This window comes from Chanodichthys erythropterus, chromosome 13, assembly GCF_024489055.1.
Source record: "Chanodichthys erythropterus isolate Z2021 chromosome 13, ASM2448905v1, whole genome shotgun sequence".
Lineage (NCBI taxonomy): Eukaryota > Metazoa > Chordata > Actinopteri > Cypriniformes > Xenocyprididae > Chanodichthys > Chanodichthys erythropterus.
Genome location: NC_090233.1, coordinates 31,149,495 through 31,168,068, shown reverse-complemented (window position 1 = coordinate 31,168,068; position 18,574 = coordinate 31,149,495). Strand labels below are relative to the sequence as shown.

The 18,574-nt window shown below is 41.5% G+C and overlaps 1 protein-coding gene across 1 annotated transcript in view; it reads right to left on the bottom strand.

Moving 5' to 3' along the window:
* The window catches only part of whrnb (whirlin b), a 70,364-nt gene that overhangs the window by 28,526 nt on the left and 23,264 nt on the right, over window positions 1-18,574 (bottom strand). The window contains exons 3-5 of the mRNA XM_067406627.1: window positions 16,097-16,222; window positions 2,529-2,737; window positions 142-181 (exon numbers count right to left, since the gene is read on the bottom strand). Of these exons, the coding sequence (XP_067262728.1) occupies window positions 142-181; window positions 2,529-2,737; window positions 16,097-16,222 (375 nt within the window). The remainder of the gene's footprint in view (window positions 1-141; window positions 182-2,528; window positions 2,738-16,096; window positions 16,223-18,574) is intronic.

The window sequence follows — 18,574 nt, the reverse complement described above, 5'->3', positions numbered from 1 at the left end:
TTATTTTTTAGACTCATTACTTGGAAATAAAACCATAAAATGGCATTTAATAATACATATTAAATAGAAAATTAAGCCTGGACTATCAAATGAAATCGAAACAGTTAAAATTAAAAAATGTTAGTGAATTTTGTACCTCACCTTTCCTGAACTTCCTGCTCCGACATCAACAGATAGAACACTGTGAGGAGAGAGAGATAGAGAGAGAGAGATTTTGAGTATGGAATGAAGGAATTTGATAGTGCATAGACAAATTGGTAACACTTTATTTTACAGTGTCATTGTTACACGTTACATCTAGTTACTGTAGTAATAACTAGAAATGATGCATAATTACATGCAACTAACCCTAAAACAAACCCTAAACCTATAGTAAGTACATGCAGGTAATAATTATTACTCAGTACTTAAATATATATTTACACTGTAATACTGACACCTTAAAAAAAGTGTAACCAACAAACTTAATTAGTACTTCCTTTCTGCACTACTTGATTCTAATTGGGCAATCTCAATGAGTAATTAAGTAGTCAAAAATTTTACTTTGTCCATTGCACCATACTTTCATATCTCTCGTACCACTCCATGATTTCTCTTTTCTTAATTGGCACCATTTGTGCATCAACAAGGTTAGTCAGCAGAAAAAAAGTAACTCAGATTGCAGATTAATAATTAATATTGTAATATTGGTACAGTCATCTTGTTGCTAGGCAAGTTAGTTTTCTATATTATAATGGGCTACTTTTATCATCAGAAGCTTTATGACCAGTAAAATAATAAAATAATTTCAAATAATTTTTTTTTTTTTACAAAGTAATTTATTTGGCAAGTATCATAAAACAAGTGGTATACTTCACATTAAGGTACTGATCATCATGCATGGGTTTTTATTTTGTGGTGACCGAATGGCTGTAAATTGTAATATTTGATTTTCCTATCATGTCCTTGTCATGAGACAGGTACTGTCTAGAGAAAAAAACGGACACCAGAAATCAAAATGCAGTTCTCCTCGGATCTTAGAAGACAAGACTAATGAAGCATGGAACTAAAAGGCACCTTGCCAGATTTCCAAGGGAGCACTTTAGAAATGAGCACACCCTCCAGAGATCCCAATCAGCCCATTTCCATTTGAGCCATTGAGAGAGCACGAGAGACAAGATCCCTGCTGTGAGTCATAGTGCTACGGTCATCCCACTAGCATGCATACATTTCAACCATCACTGCCTAAGGCACGTCATCTACAATAGCCTCTACATCTAGCTTTAAAATCATCTTACTGCTATATTTAGATTCCCTCTTTCAATCCCACCATCTGTATGAATGGACTCACTGACCTGAACATAATTTATTAAAGGAGCGCGACCACAACAGAATTTCAGAGGAAAGCAGAATATTGCGTAAAGTGGAGCTATTACAGTAATGGAAAGAAATTAATTAATTTCCACACAATTGTCTAAATTACATTTGGTAAAGGATAATTGAACTGTATTAGCACTTATTATTTTATTTCATAATTATCTATTAAAATGAGTGACTCTTAGATTTCAGCATGCAGAAGTAATAGCCACATTGATTGTTATTTCAAGCCCTAACATGCAATTGCCTTTCTTCCACCAAGTATCACTAGAGTGCTTTATTACATTTCTAATCGTGAGAAAGACAGAAAAGAAAGCAACTCAAATCTAAGGAAATCAAAGGTTTCAAAGTATATAAGGAAAATCACAATCTTTTATATCTAAATTGTTCTTCTTATAAAGCAATGGGATAAAAAGGGGTTCTTTTCCAAGAAAACTCTCACATGTTTCTTCTAGAGTTTCAGAAGAGCTTTCAACAATGTCGTACACTCTAAGACTCTATTCAAAAATCAGAGACAAAGTGAATCAAACATTTCTATTAAAATGGGTCCAACTTTATATTAGGTGACCTTAACTACTATGCATTTAAATGTTTAAATTAATTATGTAATTACATCTGTAACTATTTTCTGTAATTACATTTATAATTACACTGTTGACTCATCCCTTTCCCCTTAACCCACCCTTAAACCTACCCATACCACCAAACCTGTCCCTTACCTTACCTGTATCCCACCTCAATAGCAGCATAAGTGTTTTGCAATAATTCTACAATGCAATACATTGTACTTATTTTTTGATGCAAGTACATAGAAGTTAAGGCCACCTAAAGTGGGACCAAAATTCCTACAAAACCACATGACATTATCTGGTCTATGGTATCCACAAAAATTGTATTGCTCTATAAAAGATTGTACTATACTGTAAGTAAGCAAGCAAGTGGCTCTGTGGTTTAATCAAAGCATTGCACTTTTTTTTCCAGCCCAAACAGCAACACTGGCCAATGGTGTGAGTTTGCAGTTCCATTTAATGATATAATTCCATTTTGGTGACATATTAAATGACATATACTTTAGCTTTAAATGAATCATAACTGAGAACTCAATTAAGCTCCAAAGCTGAGCTTAGGAAGAAAAAACTTGCCCTATTGAAAAAAGGGTAATGAAGCTTCACCTCTGGGTGTTGCTATTGGCCGAGCTCTCAGCGATCTGTGCACTAGGGATCCATTTGGTCTCATCCACCACAGTGCGTGCATGAGGTAGCCGCCCCACGTCCTTTATGGTCATCAGCATGTGGTGGGAATTCTTCAAGATTTGCACGGCCTCATCATGACAAATGCTCCGGAAACTACGTCCATTGACCTCCAGAATCTGATCCCCTACCTACAAAGATGGAAACAGAGAAAGACTTCAGAGATCTGACATTCCAGATAAGACCAAGTGAAATGCAACAATGCCTGGCACAGCAGCACAGAGCCCACGCACTGCAGGAACCTGTTTGAAAGAACTGACAGAAAAAGAAAAGAAAAAGAAAGAAAAAAAATCACACATAAAGATTTCAATTAAGCCTAATAAACAAGCCATCCTTTCAGCATGATTTGTACATTAAATAATTTGATCTGTTTCGCCACAGCAATTGTTGTTGTAAAATGTGGCAGGTAGACAGTCATTTATGAATATCCCCTGTCTCATTGCCAAATTCCCTCAGTAACAGACTGACAGAGGAAGTGAGGGAATGGGCAGATAAAGATAAAGAGAAGATGCATTTCTTGGAAATGATTCATTTACAAGTGCTACAAGCATTACAAAGAACTCAATCTGTTCTCATTAAACCTACTCAGCCATAGCAGAATATTAGTGATGTTCTGCAAATCAATGTAATGAACATAATTCATGAAAAACTCTCTTGAGCAGTTCAGCACAGTGGGACAACAATCAATGACTATAACACTATTGTTTTACTGTGCTGATATAATACCTTCCCTGTTCTAAATCTTCTCACATCACAATTAAATAAATAAATTCATTAGTTTACCAAAAGGTTAAAAAAACTGTGATTATTTACTCTCAACATTTTACTGACAACATTTTCATTGGTGAACAATTTCTTATAGCACAACAAACTGCTGCACTGATATACTGTAAAGATGAGGCTGAAATATATTGGGGGATGATTACATTTTAGGGATAAAACAAGAACTAAATAGTATTTTCATAACTGTTTAGTGTACATTTGTTTTACAGCATATTCCATGCATTTTAAGTCTAGGATGTAGCACTCACCTTAAACTAGGACTTTTATTTATTTTTATTTTTTTCATGAGGCCTATGCATGAGGCAAGACAAATTCTAAATGACAGAAGGAAGTTCTATGAAATGAGAGAAACAAAAACAGAAAAATCCAGGATATTTACAGTTTAGAGGATGAGAGCAAACCAGTGTTTAAACTGAGGAGTAGTTTATTATTATTATTATTATTATTATTATTTTATGACATTTTAGGGAAATGTCATCTCTTCCCCCCCAAAAAATGACCTTGGAGAGTCTTGTTCCTTTCACTGTAGAGTAATTATTGACATAATGTAATTTTTGTTTGCCCAACATTTCTCCCATCACTGGTGCAAACCAAACCACTTCAATTCCTCCTTTTGTTCTCCTCAGCAAAGGAGAAATAATAAAGAGAAATTAGTTATCGATGTGTGTCTGTTTCTTCCTCTCTGTGCAAACGTTCTTCATGCAGTGGAGTCAGCAGCTAGAACACCCCATAACTCACTGGAGTAGAGAAAGAGTGAGAAGAGTAGTGTGTGTGTGTGTGTGTGTGTGTGTGTGTGTGTGTGTGTGTGTGTGTGTGTGTGTGTGTGTGTGTGTGTGTGTGTGTGTGTGTGTGTGTGTGTGTGTGTGTGTGTGTGTGTGTGTGTGTGTGTGTGAGAGAGAGTGAGAAAGAGAGAGAGAGAGAGAGAGAGAATGGGGGGGTGATTTATAAGCTCCAGGAACTCAAGGATTATTCATTTACTCACAGAACGGAAACCACTGGCATTCTTCTACCAACCTTTTTTTTTGCCTTTATCACAATTTCCAATGCTCCGCTGCACCCTGCATCCCTCAATTGTACTCCTCCACCCTATGCACCATTACACCACTTTCTCCACCACTCTGCTGTCCCTTCATCCCACTTTCCTCTCCCTCTGCTGCTCTGCATAACTATATACTTTATTAATCCTTTGGGGACAATCAACACTGTAAAAACATCAAAAATGTATCACACAAATGTGCAAAAACATTTGCCGTATGGTTAAACAGCTGACAGGGCAAAACATTTAAATAACACAATGAGACATGCATTACATGTTTATATGCATTTCCAGAATGAACCTAGACAGTTAAAAGCACTAAAACATGTTAACAATACACATACACTGTGTGCAACAAAAATGTAAATGTACACACTAAGGCCGATGGATGGATGGATGGATGGATGGATGGATGGATCTTAAAGCAGCTTAAGCTCTTGTCTGGGTACTTTTCAACTTTTTTAAAGACCGTATCAATAATCAAATACTAAACAAAGTGTAAAAAATAATATTTTTTATATATATATATATATATATATATATATATATATATATATATATATATATATATATATATACATATATATAAAGCACACTTTTTAAACACTGCACAGAACATAATTAAAATGTATTTAATTATTATAAAATATATACATTCATTTAAAGGGTTAGTTCACCCAAAAATGAAAATAAAGTCATTAATTACTCACCCTCATGTCGTGAGACTTTCATTCATCTTCGGAACACAAATAAGATATTTTTGATTAAATCCAATGGCTCAGCGAGGCCTGTATAGGAAGCAATGACACTTCCATAAAGGTACTAAAAACGTATTTGTGGCGAGGGGGGCGTGGTTCAGCGAGGTCTGCAGCGGAAAAGAGCATCGGGAGATCTTTGGTGAGTGAGCGAGTTAAATGTAAATCACGAACACCTGTTTCTCGTTTCAGTAATTGGCGCGGAGACAGGTTAAAACGCCGCGAGAAGCAGGAGTCGGGGAGAGAGAGGGGAACTGCTGACTGAGCTGCTGGTGCACGACACGTTGGAGTGAAGCCCTTTGTGGATTGTATATGCCGTGACCAGAGTGAAGCACTTTGTGGATTGTATAGGCCGTGACTGGAGTGAAGCCCTTTGTGGATCGTATATGCCGTGACTGGAGTGAAGCCCTTGTGGTTTATTTTGTTTTGTGCCTTGCACAGTTTTTGTTTTACATTTCTGAATTTTGAAATAAAAGCTCAGTCAGCAGTTAACCGCCGACCCTGTCCCCTTCCTTCCTACACTAACGAACATTGTTTGTACTACACTGGTGCCGAAACCCGGGAAGGAAGCTGGGTGGCCGCTGCCATGCAAACTTCGTCCTCCCCTTCAACATTTGCGGAAGTCATCGCCTCCCTCGCGGTCCTGCATTAGGAGCAACATCAGGCCCTGCTGGACCTGCGCACCGACCAAGAACGCCGCTTTCAAGCCATCGTGCAGGCCCAGCAGGAGGACCGCGAGAGGTTCCGGAGCTGGATTGACCGGGAGGTTCTTCAGGAGACCATCGGGCAGCCGGCTGCACCTACCCACCTGCCGCTGAACAAAATGGGGCCATGTGACGACCCCGAGGCCTTCCTCGACTTGTTCGAGCGGTCAGCCGAGGCAAGTGGCTGGCCACGGGACCAATGGTCCATGAGGTTGGTCCCGCTCCTCTCGGGGGAGTCGCAGGTGGCGGCGCAGCAGCTGCCAGCAGAGAACCTCCTGGTCTTTGACGATCTTCGGCGGGCCATCGTCCAGCGGGTCGGCCGGACCCCCGAGCAGCACCGTCAACGCTTCCGTTCTCTGGACCTGGGCGAGTCTGGCCGGCCCTTCGTGTTGGCCCAACAGCTCCGGGACTCGTGCCGCAAATGGCTACTGGCTGAGGGAAGTGACGTGGACCTGGTTATCGATCGCGTGGTACTGGAGCAGTTTATCACTCGGCTCCCCAAGAAAACCGCCGAGTGGGTCCAGTGCCACCGCCCCACGTCGCTGGACTCAGCCATCGAATTGGCGGAGGACTACATGGTGGCGTGCCAAGGGGTCGGCGAACCCCTACCATCTGCCTCTCTCTCTCCTTCTTTTAATTCCCCCTCTCTCTCTAAACCTGTCCCTCTACCCAGGTCTCGTCCGCCCGGCCCGCCACGTGTTCCGCCCCGAGGGCGGGGTGGAATGGAACAGGGCCCGTATTATGGACCAAGAGCCCCGCCCAGGGGGGCGGGACTCCCTGCCGCCGGGCCGGACTCCGCTCCTGCTTCTCCCCTCTCTCTGCGTCAACCATTTAACGGGCTCTCTGCCACAAGAGCGGCGGGCAAGTCTGGGCCGGCCTGTTGGCGTTGCGGGGACCCGGAGCATTTTGTGGACAGGTGTCCAGTGATGGAGGTTGGGGCGTTGATCCGGGTCCCGGACGATCCGCAGGCTGCCCCCGGTCAAGCTGGCGAGTACCAAATACCTGTGAGTGTCAAGGGGGGTACGTATCAGGCTTTGGTGGACTCAGGATGTAACCAAACCTCGGTGCATCAAAGCCTGATTTCGTCCGGGGCATTGGATGCAGGCCGCTTGGTTAAGGTGAGGTGTGTGCACGGGGATGTGGTGGAATATCCGTTAGTGCCCGTCATTATTCAATTTAGGGGTCAAAAGCATAGCGTGGAGGTGGCAGTTAATCCGCACCTCCGGCATCCGGTAATTTTGGGTACAAATTGGCCTGCATTTAACAAATTATTGGGGTGTTTATGCTCGGATGCCTCTTGGGAGAAAAAATCGCGGAATAGGGAGGTGCCAGTACAGGCAGGAGAGACTGATCAGGGACCAGTGAGTTCAGCTTCAGGGGAACAGAGCGAAATTGGAAGACTTATTCTTTCACATCGCGATGACTTTCCCCTGGAGCAGTCTCACGATGAGACGCTAAAAAACGCGTTTGAAAAGGTCAGCACTATCGATGGTCAGCCTCTCCAGCCTGGACGCCCACTTTCTTATCCGTATTTTGCGATCATAAAAGATAGGTTGTATCGAGTGACCCAAGACACTCAAACAAAAGAAGATACGACCCAATTATTAGTTCCAAAGAGCCGCAGGGAAATGCTTTTCCACGCGGCTCATTCTAACCCGATGGCTGGGCATCTAGGACAAACGGCCACTCTAAATCGTCTCATGACCCGATTCTTTTGGCCGGGCATTCACGAGAATGTGCGCAGGTGGTGCGCGTCTTGTCGAGAATGTCAGTTGGTTAATCCACCGGCCACCCCAAAAGCGCCGTTGCGCCCCCTTCCATTAATGCAGGTCCCCTTCGACAGAATTGGTATGGACCTCATCGGGCCATTAGAGCGATCAGCAAGAGGGCATCGCTTTGCATTAGTCATTGTGGATTATGCAACACGATATCCTGAAGCAGTGCCACTCCGCAACATTTCCGCTAAGAGTGTTGCGGATGCACTGTTCAGTTTAATCTCCCGAGTGGGGATTCCGAAAGAAATCCTCACTGATCAAGGCACAGCGTTTATGTCACGCACGTTACGCGAACTTTACGAATTGTTGGGCATTAAATCCGTGCGTACCAGCGTCTTTCACCCACAAACGGACGGGCTGGTCGAACGGTTTAATCGCACGCTTAAATCCATGATTCGTAAATTCGTTCAAGAGGATAGAGCTTAGATCGGGCCCAACAAATCAAGCCCGACCCTACCCGAGCCCGAGCACGTTGTGTCCGAGCCCGGCCCGGCCCGACACGTCCACTGTAATTATGAGCCCGAGCCCGATTTAAACCCGACCATTTTTAATATGTGGGCCGTTATAACCAGGGGCGGCGCCAGATTATTTTATTTTTTTTAACGCAGGTGCTGCTGTGCTAGATCATAGGCTACAGGGGGGAGCTGCGCAGTTATATAAATTATATAAATACTATTAATAAATGAGCAAAAATTGGCCACTCAATATTAAATATTAAATTATTTTAATTATAATAAAGTTTTAATTTTATTAAATTGAACAAGCTCAACATTCAGCATTCAATCAAATATTCTTAAAGATTAATTATTATTAATAATGTTACTTCAACCTATTGTTATTTTAACATAATATGTGTGTGAGCAACAAGCAAGATGTGCATTTGTAAATTCGGTGACAGCGTGTGTTACGAGTTTCAAATGGTGTGTTAGCTGGGAGTGTGTCCGTGGCGCGCCGGCGCCTCCATATCAATATTATATTGTCTGCTATATTGCTTTTTATGTATTAAATCCAGGTAATTGGATGATGAAAAATGTATTAAAATTAAGATACAATTAATACTAAACGAAATTCACTTTAAAGAAAATCTTTCTTCAAAACAAAACTTAACAAACTTGAAACTAAATGTGCTTATTTAATGGCTAAAACACGTAGGCTATAGCTAGACTCTCTTTTTGTACAAATTGCAGCACATTCATTTAATTCTGAATTTTGCATATGTAAGTTGAAAAGCATTTGTTTGTGCATAGTAAAACATATCTGTAACATTTATCAAGTTCATAATTGTGCGTGCATTTATTAATTATTATCTTAATGAATAATACGACAAGGAAGAAGCATGTAAACTGCGTTGTTTGTTTATTAAAACTAGTTTAAAATGTTTCCATACCTCCGATTTTCCTCCAGACTTGCTCAAAGTTAATTCTCCTGTTTTATTTTTTTCTTTGGTTCTTCAAGCTCCATGTTGTACTTAAGCCTCGTTTCGGCTCCGACAAGGTTTTGTTCCGTCTTCTGAGGGGTGTCAACTCACACCAGAAGCATTTCAGAAGCGAAGCGGCTGGATTCGCGAGACCACTAGATTTGCCTGGCAAACATTGTTTTCGTTAATTTTTTCATGTTTTTAATGGCTAAATGGTTATATTTTGTCCGGTTTGATTGTGTTTATTGCTATGCCATACTTTATTTTGCTGTAGCCATACAGATGAAGTTAAAACACAACAAAAAACAAGAAATTTCAAGTTCGAATCTCTTGTCGTCAGTTTCTGGCATCGTATTAATGTGAAATATGAGCGGGAGTTTACTCAGGGTGATTATTTTGACTTTATTTTGTATTTCAGCTGCGCGTCTTGGACGCGGCGTCCGTCAAAAATATCTTTAGCGAAGCGGCGCGGTGAGCCGCTTCTGGGACGCTTCTCAAACGCACCGCGGCGCGGCTGGTGTAAACACGAGCATTGACTAGAGTGGCCGCGTATCAGCTCCGGTAGCCGCGTCGCAGCCGTAACGCGCCGCACGCGTGTAGTGTAAACGAGGCTTTAAACGAGGCTTTAAGCTACTGAATAGTACAACACGCACAACAGGTGTGATGCGTCACGCGTGCGAGACTGCGAGTGGACGAGACGCTGCGCATGACACGTGACAAGGGCCCGACCCGACCCGGCCCGAGGACGGTGGCGGGAAATAGTCCGGGCTCGGGCTCGGGCAGAGAATCTAAGCTCTACAAGAGGACGCCAAAAATTGGGATAAGTGGTTGGAACCTCTGTTATTTGCAGTGCGAGAGGTCCCACAAGCCTCCACGGGGTTTTCCCCCTTCGAGCTTCTCTTTGGACGCCAGCCTCGTGGGGTGTTAGACGTCTTAAGAGAGACTTGGGAGGATGGACCATCTCAGGCCAAAAATGAAATTCAGTATGTGCTGGACTTGAGAGCAAAACTCCACACATTGGGGCGGCTGTCTATGGAGAATTTGTTACAAGCCCAGCACAGACAGAGCCAACTGTATGACAGACGAGCCAACTTACGCAAATTTGCACCGGGAGATAAAGTGCTTGTATTACTTCCCACTTCAAGCTCGAAATTACTTGCAAAGTGGCAAGGACCATTTGTGGTGACACGGCAAGTCGGTGAGCTCGATTATGAGGTTGTGCGTTCCGATAGGAGAGGAGCACGTCAGATTTACCACCTCAATCTCCTTAAAAAATGGAATGAGGCAGAGTCAGTGATGCTGGCGACGGTGATTAGCGGAGAGGATGATCTCGGGCCAGAGGCGAATATCAGAAAACAATCCCTCGCTCTGGCCCCGGGGGGAGATCACCTCTCGCCCTCACAGCTCACTGATTTATCCAAGTTACAAGCAGAATTTGCAGACGTGTTTTCTCCCCTACCGGGCCGTACAAACCTCATTCAGCACCACATCGAGACAGAGCCGGGCGTGGTGGTTCGCAGCCGGCCGTATAGATTGCCTGAACACAAGAAAAATGTAGTTCAGGCAGAATTAGAGGCTATGCTTGAAATGGGAGTAATAGAAGAGTCCAGCAGTAACTGGGCGAGCCCGATAGTTTTGGTTCCCAAGACGGACGGCTCAGTTCGGTTCTGTGTGGACTACTGCAAGGTGAATGCAGTGTCGAAGTTCGACGCGTATCCAATGCCTCGGGTGGACGAGTTGCTTGACCGGCTAGGTATGGCTCGATTTTATTCGACACTGGACTTAACGAAAGGGTATTGGCAGATCCCCTTGTCGCCATTATCCAAAGAAAAGACAGCTTTCACGACGCCGTTCGGATTACACCAATTCGTTACCCTTCCGTTCGGGCTGTTCGGGGCACCGGCTACCTTTCAGCGTCTCATGGATAAAATTTTGCGGCCCCATTGTGCATATGCTGCTGCCTATCTGGACGATATTATCATCTTCTGTAATGACTGGCAGCGGCATATGCAGCATTTGAGGGCCGTCCTGAGATCGCTGAGGGGGGCCGGGCTCACGGCCAACCCGAAGAAGTGTGCGATTGGGCGCGTGGAAGTAAGGTATCTGGGCTTCCACTTGGGGCATGGACAGGTGCGTCCCCAAATTGATAAGACGGCAGCGATTGCGACCTGTCCGCGCCCCAAGACCAAAAAGGAGGTTAGACAGTTCCTCGGGCTGGCGGGATATTACAGGAGGTTTGTTCCTAATTATTCGGCCCTCACCAGCTCGTTGACTGATCTAACTGAAAAGGATGCGCCAGATACGGTCCAGTGGACAGAGCTGTGCCAGCAGGCCTTCACCCAGGTAAAGGCTGCTCTTTGTGGCGGGCCATAGCTTCACTCTCCTGATTTTTCTCTCCCTTTTCTGTTGCAGACTGACGCGTCAGACAGAGGGCAGGGGCTGCCTTGGTTTATTTTGCCTTGCACAGAGTCGGGCGGTGGGGGTATGTGGCGAGGGGGGCGTGGTTCAGCGAGGTCTGCAGCGGGAGAGAGCATCGGGAACAATCACGAACACCTGTTTCTCGTTTCAGTAATTGGCGCGGAGACAACGTTAAAACGCCGCGAGAAGCAGGAGTCGGGGAGAGAGAGGGGAACTGCTGACTGAGCCGCTGGTGCACGACACATTGGAGTGAAGCCCTTTGTGGATTGTATATGCCGTGACCAGAGTGAAGCCCTTTGTGGATTGTATATGCCGTGACTGGAGTGAAGCCCTTTGTGGATCGTATATGCCGTGAGTGGAGTGAAGCCCTTGTGGTTTATTTTGCCTTTCAAACCGCCGACCCTGTCCCCTTCCTTCCTACACTAACAAACATTGTTTGTACTACAGTATTTAAAACAGTCCATGTGAGTACAGTGGTTTTACCTTAATATTAAGCGATCAGAATATTTTTTGTGCACCAAAAATCAAATCAAATTTACGAATAAAATCAGTGGATATGAGCGCCAAAGTCACATGATTTCAGCAGTTTTGGCGGTTTGATACGCGATCCGAATCACTGATTCGACTCTTTGGCGCACAAAGAATATAGAACCACTGAACTCACATGAACTGTTTTAAATTTGTTTTTATTACTTTAATGGATCTTGAGAGAGGAAGTACCATTGCTGTCTATGCAGGCTTCGCTGAGCCATTGGATTTATCAAAAATATCTTAATTTGTGTTCTGAAGATGAACAAAGGTCTTACGAGTGTAGAACGACATGAGGGTGAGTAATTAATGACACTATTTTAATTTTTGTGTGAACTAACCCTTTAATTATTAGATGTACTGTAAAAGAAGGAAAAAAGGCATTAGTGGTTTTAAGATTTTAGTGTCCATCGTAAAATGTGATGACTACACCTTAAGTTACTCTGGTATGTCACCTATGTGAACTTGAGGGGAACTTACTTCATACATCCACTAAAAGTTACCTTGAGACAAAAAAAAAAAAGCAATTGCAAAAATGGCACAGAAATCAGACATTTTGGGGCCAGTGTATGTGTTATATAAAGCAACTGTATCCACAAAGAGAAAGTGAGCTTAATGTTGCCTCATACTTTATCACATTAAGAAGCAATAACTGTGCTGGACTTTAGACATGACCCATAAAAGTTCTTGTGAGGTTTCTCATTAGGCAAGTTATTATACCGCAGACAGGCTTTAGTGTTCCTCCTCAAATATAAAAACACATTGTGTGGGCCTCACACATCCATCTACAGATGTACTGGATACCAGCAGCAGTGAGGTACAGATAAATGTGTCTGACGGACATGCGCCACAGATCCAGGTGGGACCAGCTCATCTCCGAGGGGAACGGACATTAATTAGGCCCAGTGTTGAGCTATGCAGATGGGACAGATGCCGAGCCATCAGTCAGTTTTACCTCCAGTGCAGCTGAAGTTTAATCTACGTGGCTCTGAGTTAAGCAGACAGAGAAAGGGCTTTTAGGAAAGGTGAGGGTGGCTGCTTAAAGCAAAATGCAATTCAGAAGAAAGAAATTATGGAATGAGTTCAAAGGCCAGGAGTTTTGCCAGAAGCCCTATCTATGAAAAAAAAAGAAGAAAAAAAAAAAAAATAGCAGGAGGATCCAAAATTCTGTCTACACTGAGGCAGATTTCTTTGTACTATATTACAGACACGCTGTCATTCAAAATGGGTTCAGTAGGATTTTTTCAAAGAAATGAATACTTTATTCAGCAATGATGTATTAAATTAATCATTTTATCAATTATATATATATATATATATATATATATATATGTATGTATGTATACATACTGTATAATAAATATATTCTATTTAAAATAAATGCTGTTCTTTTGACCTTTCTTTTCATCATAGTATCCTGAAAAAGATTTATCATGATTTCCACAAAAAAAGCACAGCAGTTTTCAACATTGATAATAATAAGAAATGTTACTTGAGCTCCAAATCAGCATATTAGAATGATTTCTGAGGGATAACTTGACACTGAAGACAGGAGTAATGCTGCTGAACATTCAGTTTTGCCACCAAAGGAATAAATTACACTTTAAAATACATTAAAATATACAACAGATATTTTCAAACTGTAATCATCTTTTTTTTTTTTTTCATACTTGCCCAATAAATGTTTTGATTAAGGCACAAAAAAATTGACCTCTGATTCCCACAGCTCTTAAAACTTTAATCAAGCACTTCATTCATGGTAAGTGTGTCTAGTGTCCTTTCATGTCCAGGGTTTTTTAGCTCTGCTTCTAACAGCTATAAGAAAGAGAGTTTTTCAGTTGCAGACATATTGAAAAAGAAACTGGGGTTTAGAGGAGTTCATTATGGAGTGGATCCTCTGGTCCACTCATGAGATGATAACAATAATAGACAGAGCAAAACTAAAAGCCTCTCAAAAAAAAAAAAAGCCAGTCAATCTTTCATCTCCTCATCTCAACCACCACTCTCCATTAGAGAACACTGTTGAGCCCAGTGGGAGATTTATGTGTTCTTGCAATACAGTTAGGTTCAAATCTACATCAAGGAAAGACTCATAATTATTGGGGCTGATAACTGCATTATACAATTAAATGAAAAAAGTAGGACCGTCTCCCAGCTACTTCTGGAAAATCTGCAGTATGGAGGTAGACATTTCTGTGACATTCATAGCATGTGGTATAAGTGCAAGTGTGTAAGTAAAGGTTGTGCAAGAGCCCTTTTTTCATAAGCTGATCAAAATATTAGCAGACAAAAATGGTTTTGACCTTTAATAAGTCATTTAAAAGTAATATAATAGTCATTTAAAAGCCAAATGTTCTCTTACCACAATTTCTACTGCCTGCAGGGTAGATGTCTTTTAAATTAGAGACATCGGCTGGAGCTGTGGCACAGCAGTTTCCATGTGTACTGGATACAGCTTTGAATGAACTCACAAATAAAAATAAAACAAAAATTGACCCTCTAGCACTCATTTTTCATCTTCCCCATACCCCATTTTGAAAACCCCTGCTCTACAGCAAAAGAAAAATGAAACTGAAAATGTCATGACAGCTAATGGCACCACAAAAACAGTCCCAAACCACTAGCAACTCTCCTGAGTTGTGATGTCAAAGGCAGCAGAGAGGGAACAACATCTCTAACAATCCATTTTGAACCATTAAGTGCCCTCCAAAAAGAACTGGTACTGGTATTTGCTAGGCCTAAAATAATAACATATCAGCATGCAATTGCTGAGTGGCCATTAATGGAGAAAGATGCTCTTTGCAGCCAGATGGTGTAACTGCAACATCTATTGCTAGGGGGAAAAACAGCCATGCTAACCAACAAAACATTAACCCTGCTGGTCCATAGATGTTCTAGTTTTACCTAGGCTAACCATTCTGTCATCCCTGTCAAAATCTTCACATTTACGCCTTCAGATGAGTGATCCTTGTCATTTCGCTCCAGATACACTATATCTTCAATCACTACCATTTCTGATGCTGAATAAATTCTCCAAGATTGGAGAATTGTTGTCTCACTATCCTGCCAAATTCTTAGAAATGTCTGACTATTTAACACCAGCAAAAGTAAACACAAGCCCTGACATGAGACGATTTCAAATCAACCCTTTTGTTAATATTTTTGCCATGCAACCAATCAGCGTGAATACAAATGTATGGTCCTGGACATGCAGAAGCACGGAGCTGCATTACCAAAAAGGTGATGTAAAATATTTATCTGTCTTTGGTGGGGCCGAGGTAGTTGCTGAAGCCTAATCACTGAATAACTCAAACACATATGGTTACAAAGAGAGACAAAGACTGAGCAAAACAATTCACTTCAACAGATTAAAGCAAACTGATGCTATGATGAAGGCTCAGGCATGTGATATTTGTGATATCCAAAAAGCCTGGCTGGCCCATTCTCCAGCTGACTGGAGAAAGAAGAAGCATTTTTCATCTTTCTGTCCATGGATTGATGCCAAAATGTTAAGAGCTCGCTCAATCTTTTATGAAGCCAGCTTTAGATTTAGTGCCGCTTTGTCTCTACATCTTCCCGTTTGGCAAGGGCCACCTGAACCAATATACTCACACCACAAATTTAATTAGACACACTAAATATGGTCATGCCGAACCCCAGCAACACTTTTGGCCGATAGCGGCTTTTCAAAAAAATAAAATTTCTGAAACAATGTGTTCGTTTTATGCAAGCAGGTGAAGAATTACAGACAAAACACAATGACTTGCAGTTTCAAACATGATTAACTTTCCTGTCAGATGTCAGGTGGCATGTAAATTTTGCACTCAGTAAATGAGCCGTTTTCCACGTTATTCATTATTGATGAATCACTGATTGACTGATGAGTTCCTCACAACCTTAATAACAAATCACTGCACACTACTCCCATTCAAAAGGTATAATTTAGACTAAAAAAAGGAATTAGCTCACGCCCAAGTCAAGGCACGATTGACTGCAATAAGGTCAAAGTGGGCTCTCAAATAGTCTAATATTTGCTAAGCCATGTTCTCAAATTGTGATTCGGGATATTTTTACCTTTAATCCACTGTACTCTGCAGCAGAGCCTTGGTCCACTCCGGTGATATAGATGCCCAGAGCATACTCAGCACCCCCACGGATCATCAGACCCAATGATCGCCCGTCATCCAGTGAGATGTTCACCTGGGGAGCACATACACACATATATATTATTTTGTTCATTTCACTTGTTTATGCATACAGCAATGACTTGATCAGAACTGTGAAAAGAACCAAATTCCAAAGCAACATTCAGGACCATAAACTCAGAAGATCCTGTCCTTTTGGGCATCATCAAGTCTGAAACTAACTCCACCACAGCTAAGTAATCACAACAAAATTAAGTTAGAGCGCTGTCAACTGTAAAGGAAGTTAACCCAAGACAAATGGTCAAAAGATGACATATATGGGGCTCTACCATACACCCAGTGCAATGCGGCACCAGGTGAAATGCAAGGGTTTTTTGCTAGTTTCAGCCCGACGCAGTTATCATTTTCACGTCCTGCGCCACGTTGTTTAAATAGCAAATGCATTTGTGCCCATTTGTGTGCCCATGGGCGTGCTGATCTGAAAACAAAGTGTGTTCAGGCGCATTGTTGGAGCGTTGCTATTTGGAGGCACCATTGCCCAACTGAAACCTGGTCTAAAGTCAATGGTGCTGTAGCGTCAGGAGAGGATCAAGATCATCAAACCAACTTTGAATTCAAAAGGCTTTTAACCTCTTGAACTTCTCATGTAAATCTCACATTAGGTTCCGGCCTGGCTGAAGTTTATGGCTCACTCGACAGCTTTATTGCCATGTGGATAGTCCACAGATATCCACAAAACTCTCCCTTTTGTCCTCTTTTAAGATCTTAATCAACTCAGATCAAATTACCCATACTAGGCCCGAATTCTTGGTGGCCAGACGACCCCAATACACGTCTCACACACGCATATAGAGAAAACTCTTTTAATTCAACTTATAAGTTAACCATTCTTTCAAGAAAGTATATGGTGTATCCCTTTATGTGTATGCATGTCCCCCTATTATATTAGTTACCACTTTTAATTGCTAGAAGCTTGGGATTTCATAATTTCACTCAGTTTTTCCTCACCTTCTTTCTTTCGGCAACTCTCGTGAATCTGTTTATGTGTTAGAAAAGTTCAGTTAAGTCTTGTTTGTATTTAAAGAAAAGTGTCTTGTGCTATGTGCTTATGAATTGAATGTCTTAAACTGCTAATCTTGTTACCTTGCTAATAATAGTATTTTCACAATATTTCGGTTTATTAATATCTGCTGCAGAGTTGATAGTTACAGCCTCTTAAATTGAGCACTGGATGATTCATTTGTTGAGCCATAAAATAAATGATTCTGTCAAAATTGCCTAGAAAATTAATTAACAATTACCTTTGAGCTAAATTGACCTGTTTCCCTTACAACTAACAAGTCCTCAAAACTGCACAGCTCCTAAAGCAATCTAACCATACATGTCCAATTCATTCTTTACAGGAGCTAAGCAAAAGGCTCCCACAGGATATTGCAGGATTGACAGCAGAGAAAGGGTTGAGAGTTTCAAAAAATTCAACTTTATACAAATGAGGTGAAAAACAGCAGTGATGTCTGTCACAAGCATTTCAAAACTTGCACATAATGCTGAAGTTTCTGTAGGATTCAATGCTTAAATCACAATTACATATTGCTAGATTTATTTCAGATTTCAAACTCAGATTTGCACACTTTCATTGTGGCTATACTTTCACAAAAAGCATTAACAAAAGTGTATTATATTTATTCTTTATGTATAATTTTGGCATTCTGATTTTTTTATGTATTAATTAATTTACTTATTTATTCTGAATGTAATGAAATTGTCACCTTAATAAATAGACACAATTAATAAATATTTAACACATTTTACATCATTTGACAAAATTATGGTAGTTTAATGTGACCTTCATAAAACAAAAAGAAAAATTTGAAATCTGGAACATGAAGTGCCTAAAAATTAAGCAATGTACACACAGCACCCCATATTGACAGAAAAACACAGAATTGTTGACATTTTTTGCAGATTTATTAAAAAAGAAAAACTGAAATATCACATGGTCCTGAGTATTCAGACCCTTTGCTGTGACACTCATATATTTAACTCAGGTGCTGTCCATTTCTTCTGATCATCCTTGAGATGGTTCTACAGCTTCATTTGAGTCCAGCTGTGTTTGATTATACTGATTGGACTTGCTTAGGAAAGCCACACACCTGTCTATATAAGACCTTACAGCCCACAGTGCATGTCAGAGCAAATGAGAATCATGAGGTCAAAGGAACTGCCTGAAGAGCTTAGAGACAGAATTGTGGCAAGGCACAGATCTGGCCAAGGTTACAAAAAAATTTCTGCTGCACTTAAGGTTCCTAAGAGCACAGTGGCCTCGATAATCCTTGAATGGAAGATGTTTGGGATGACCAGAACCCTTCCTAGAGCTGGCCGTCCGGCCGAACTGAGCTATCGGGGG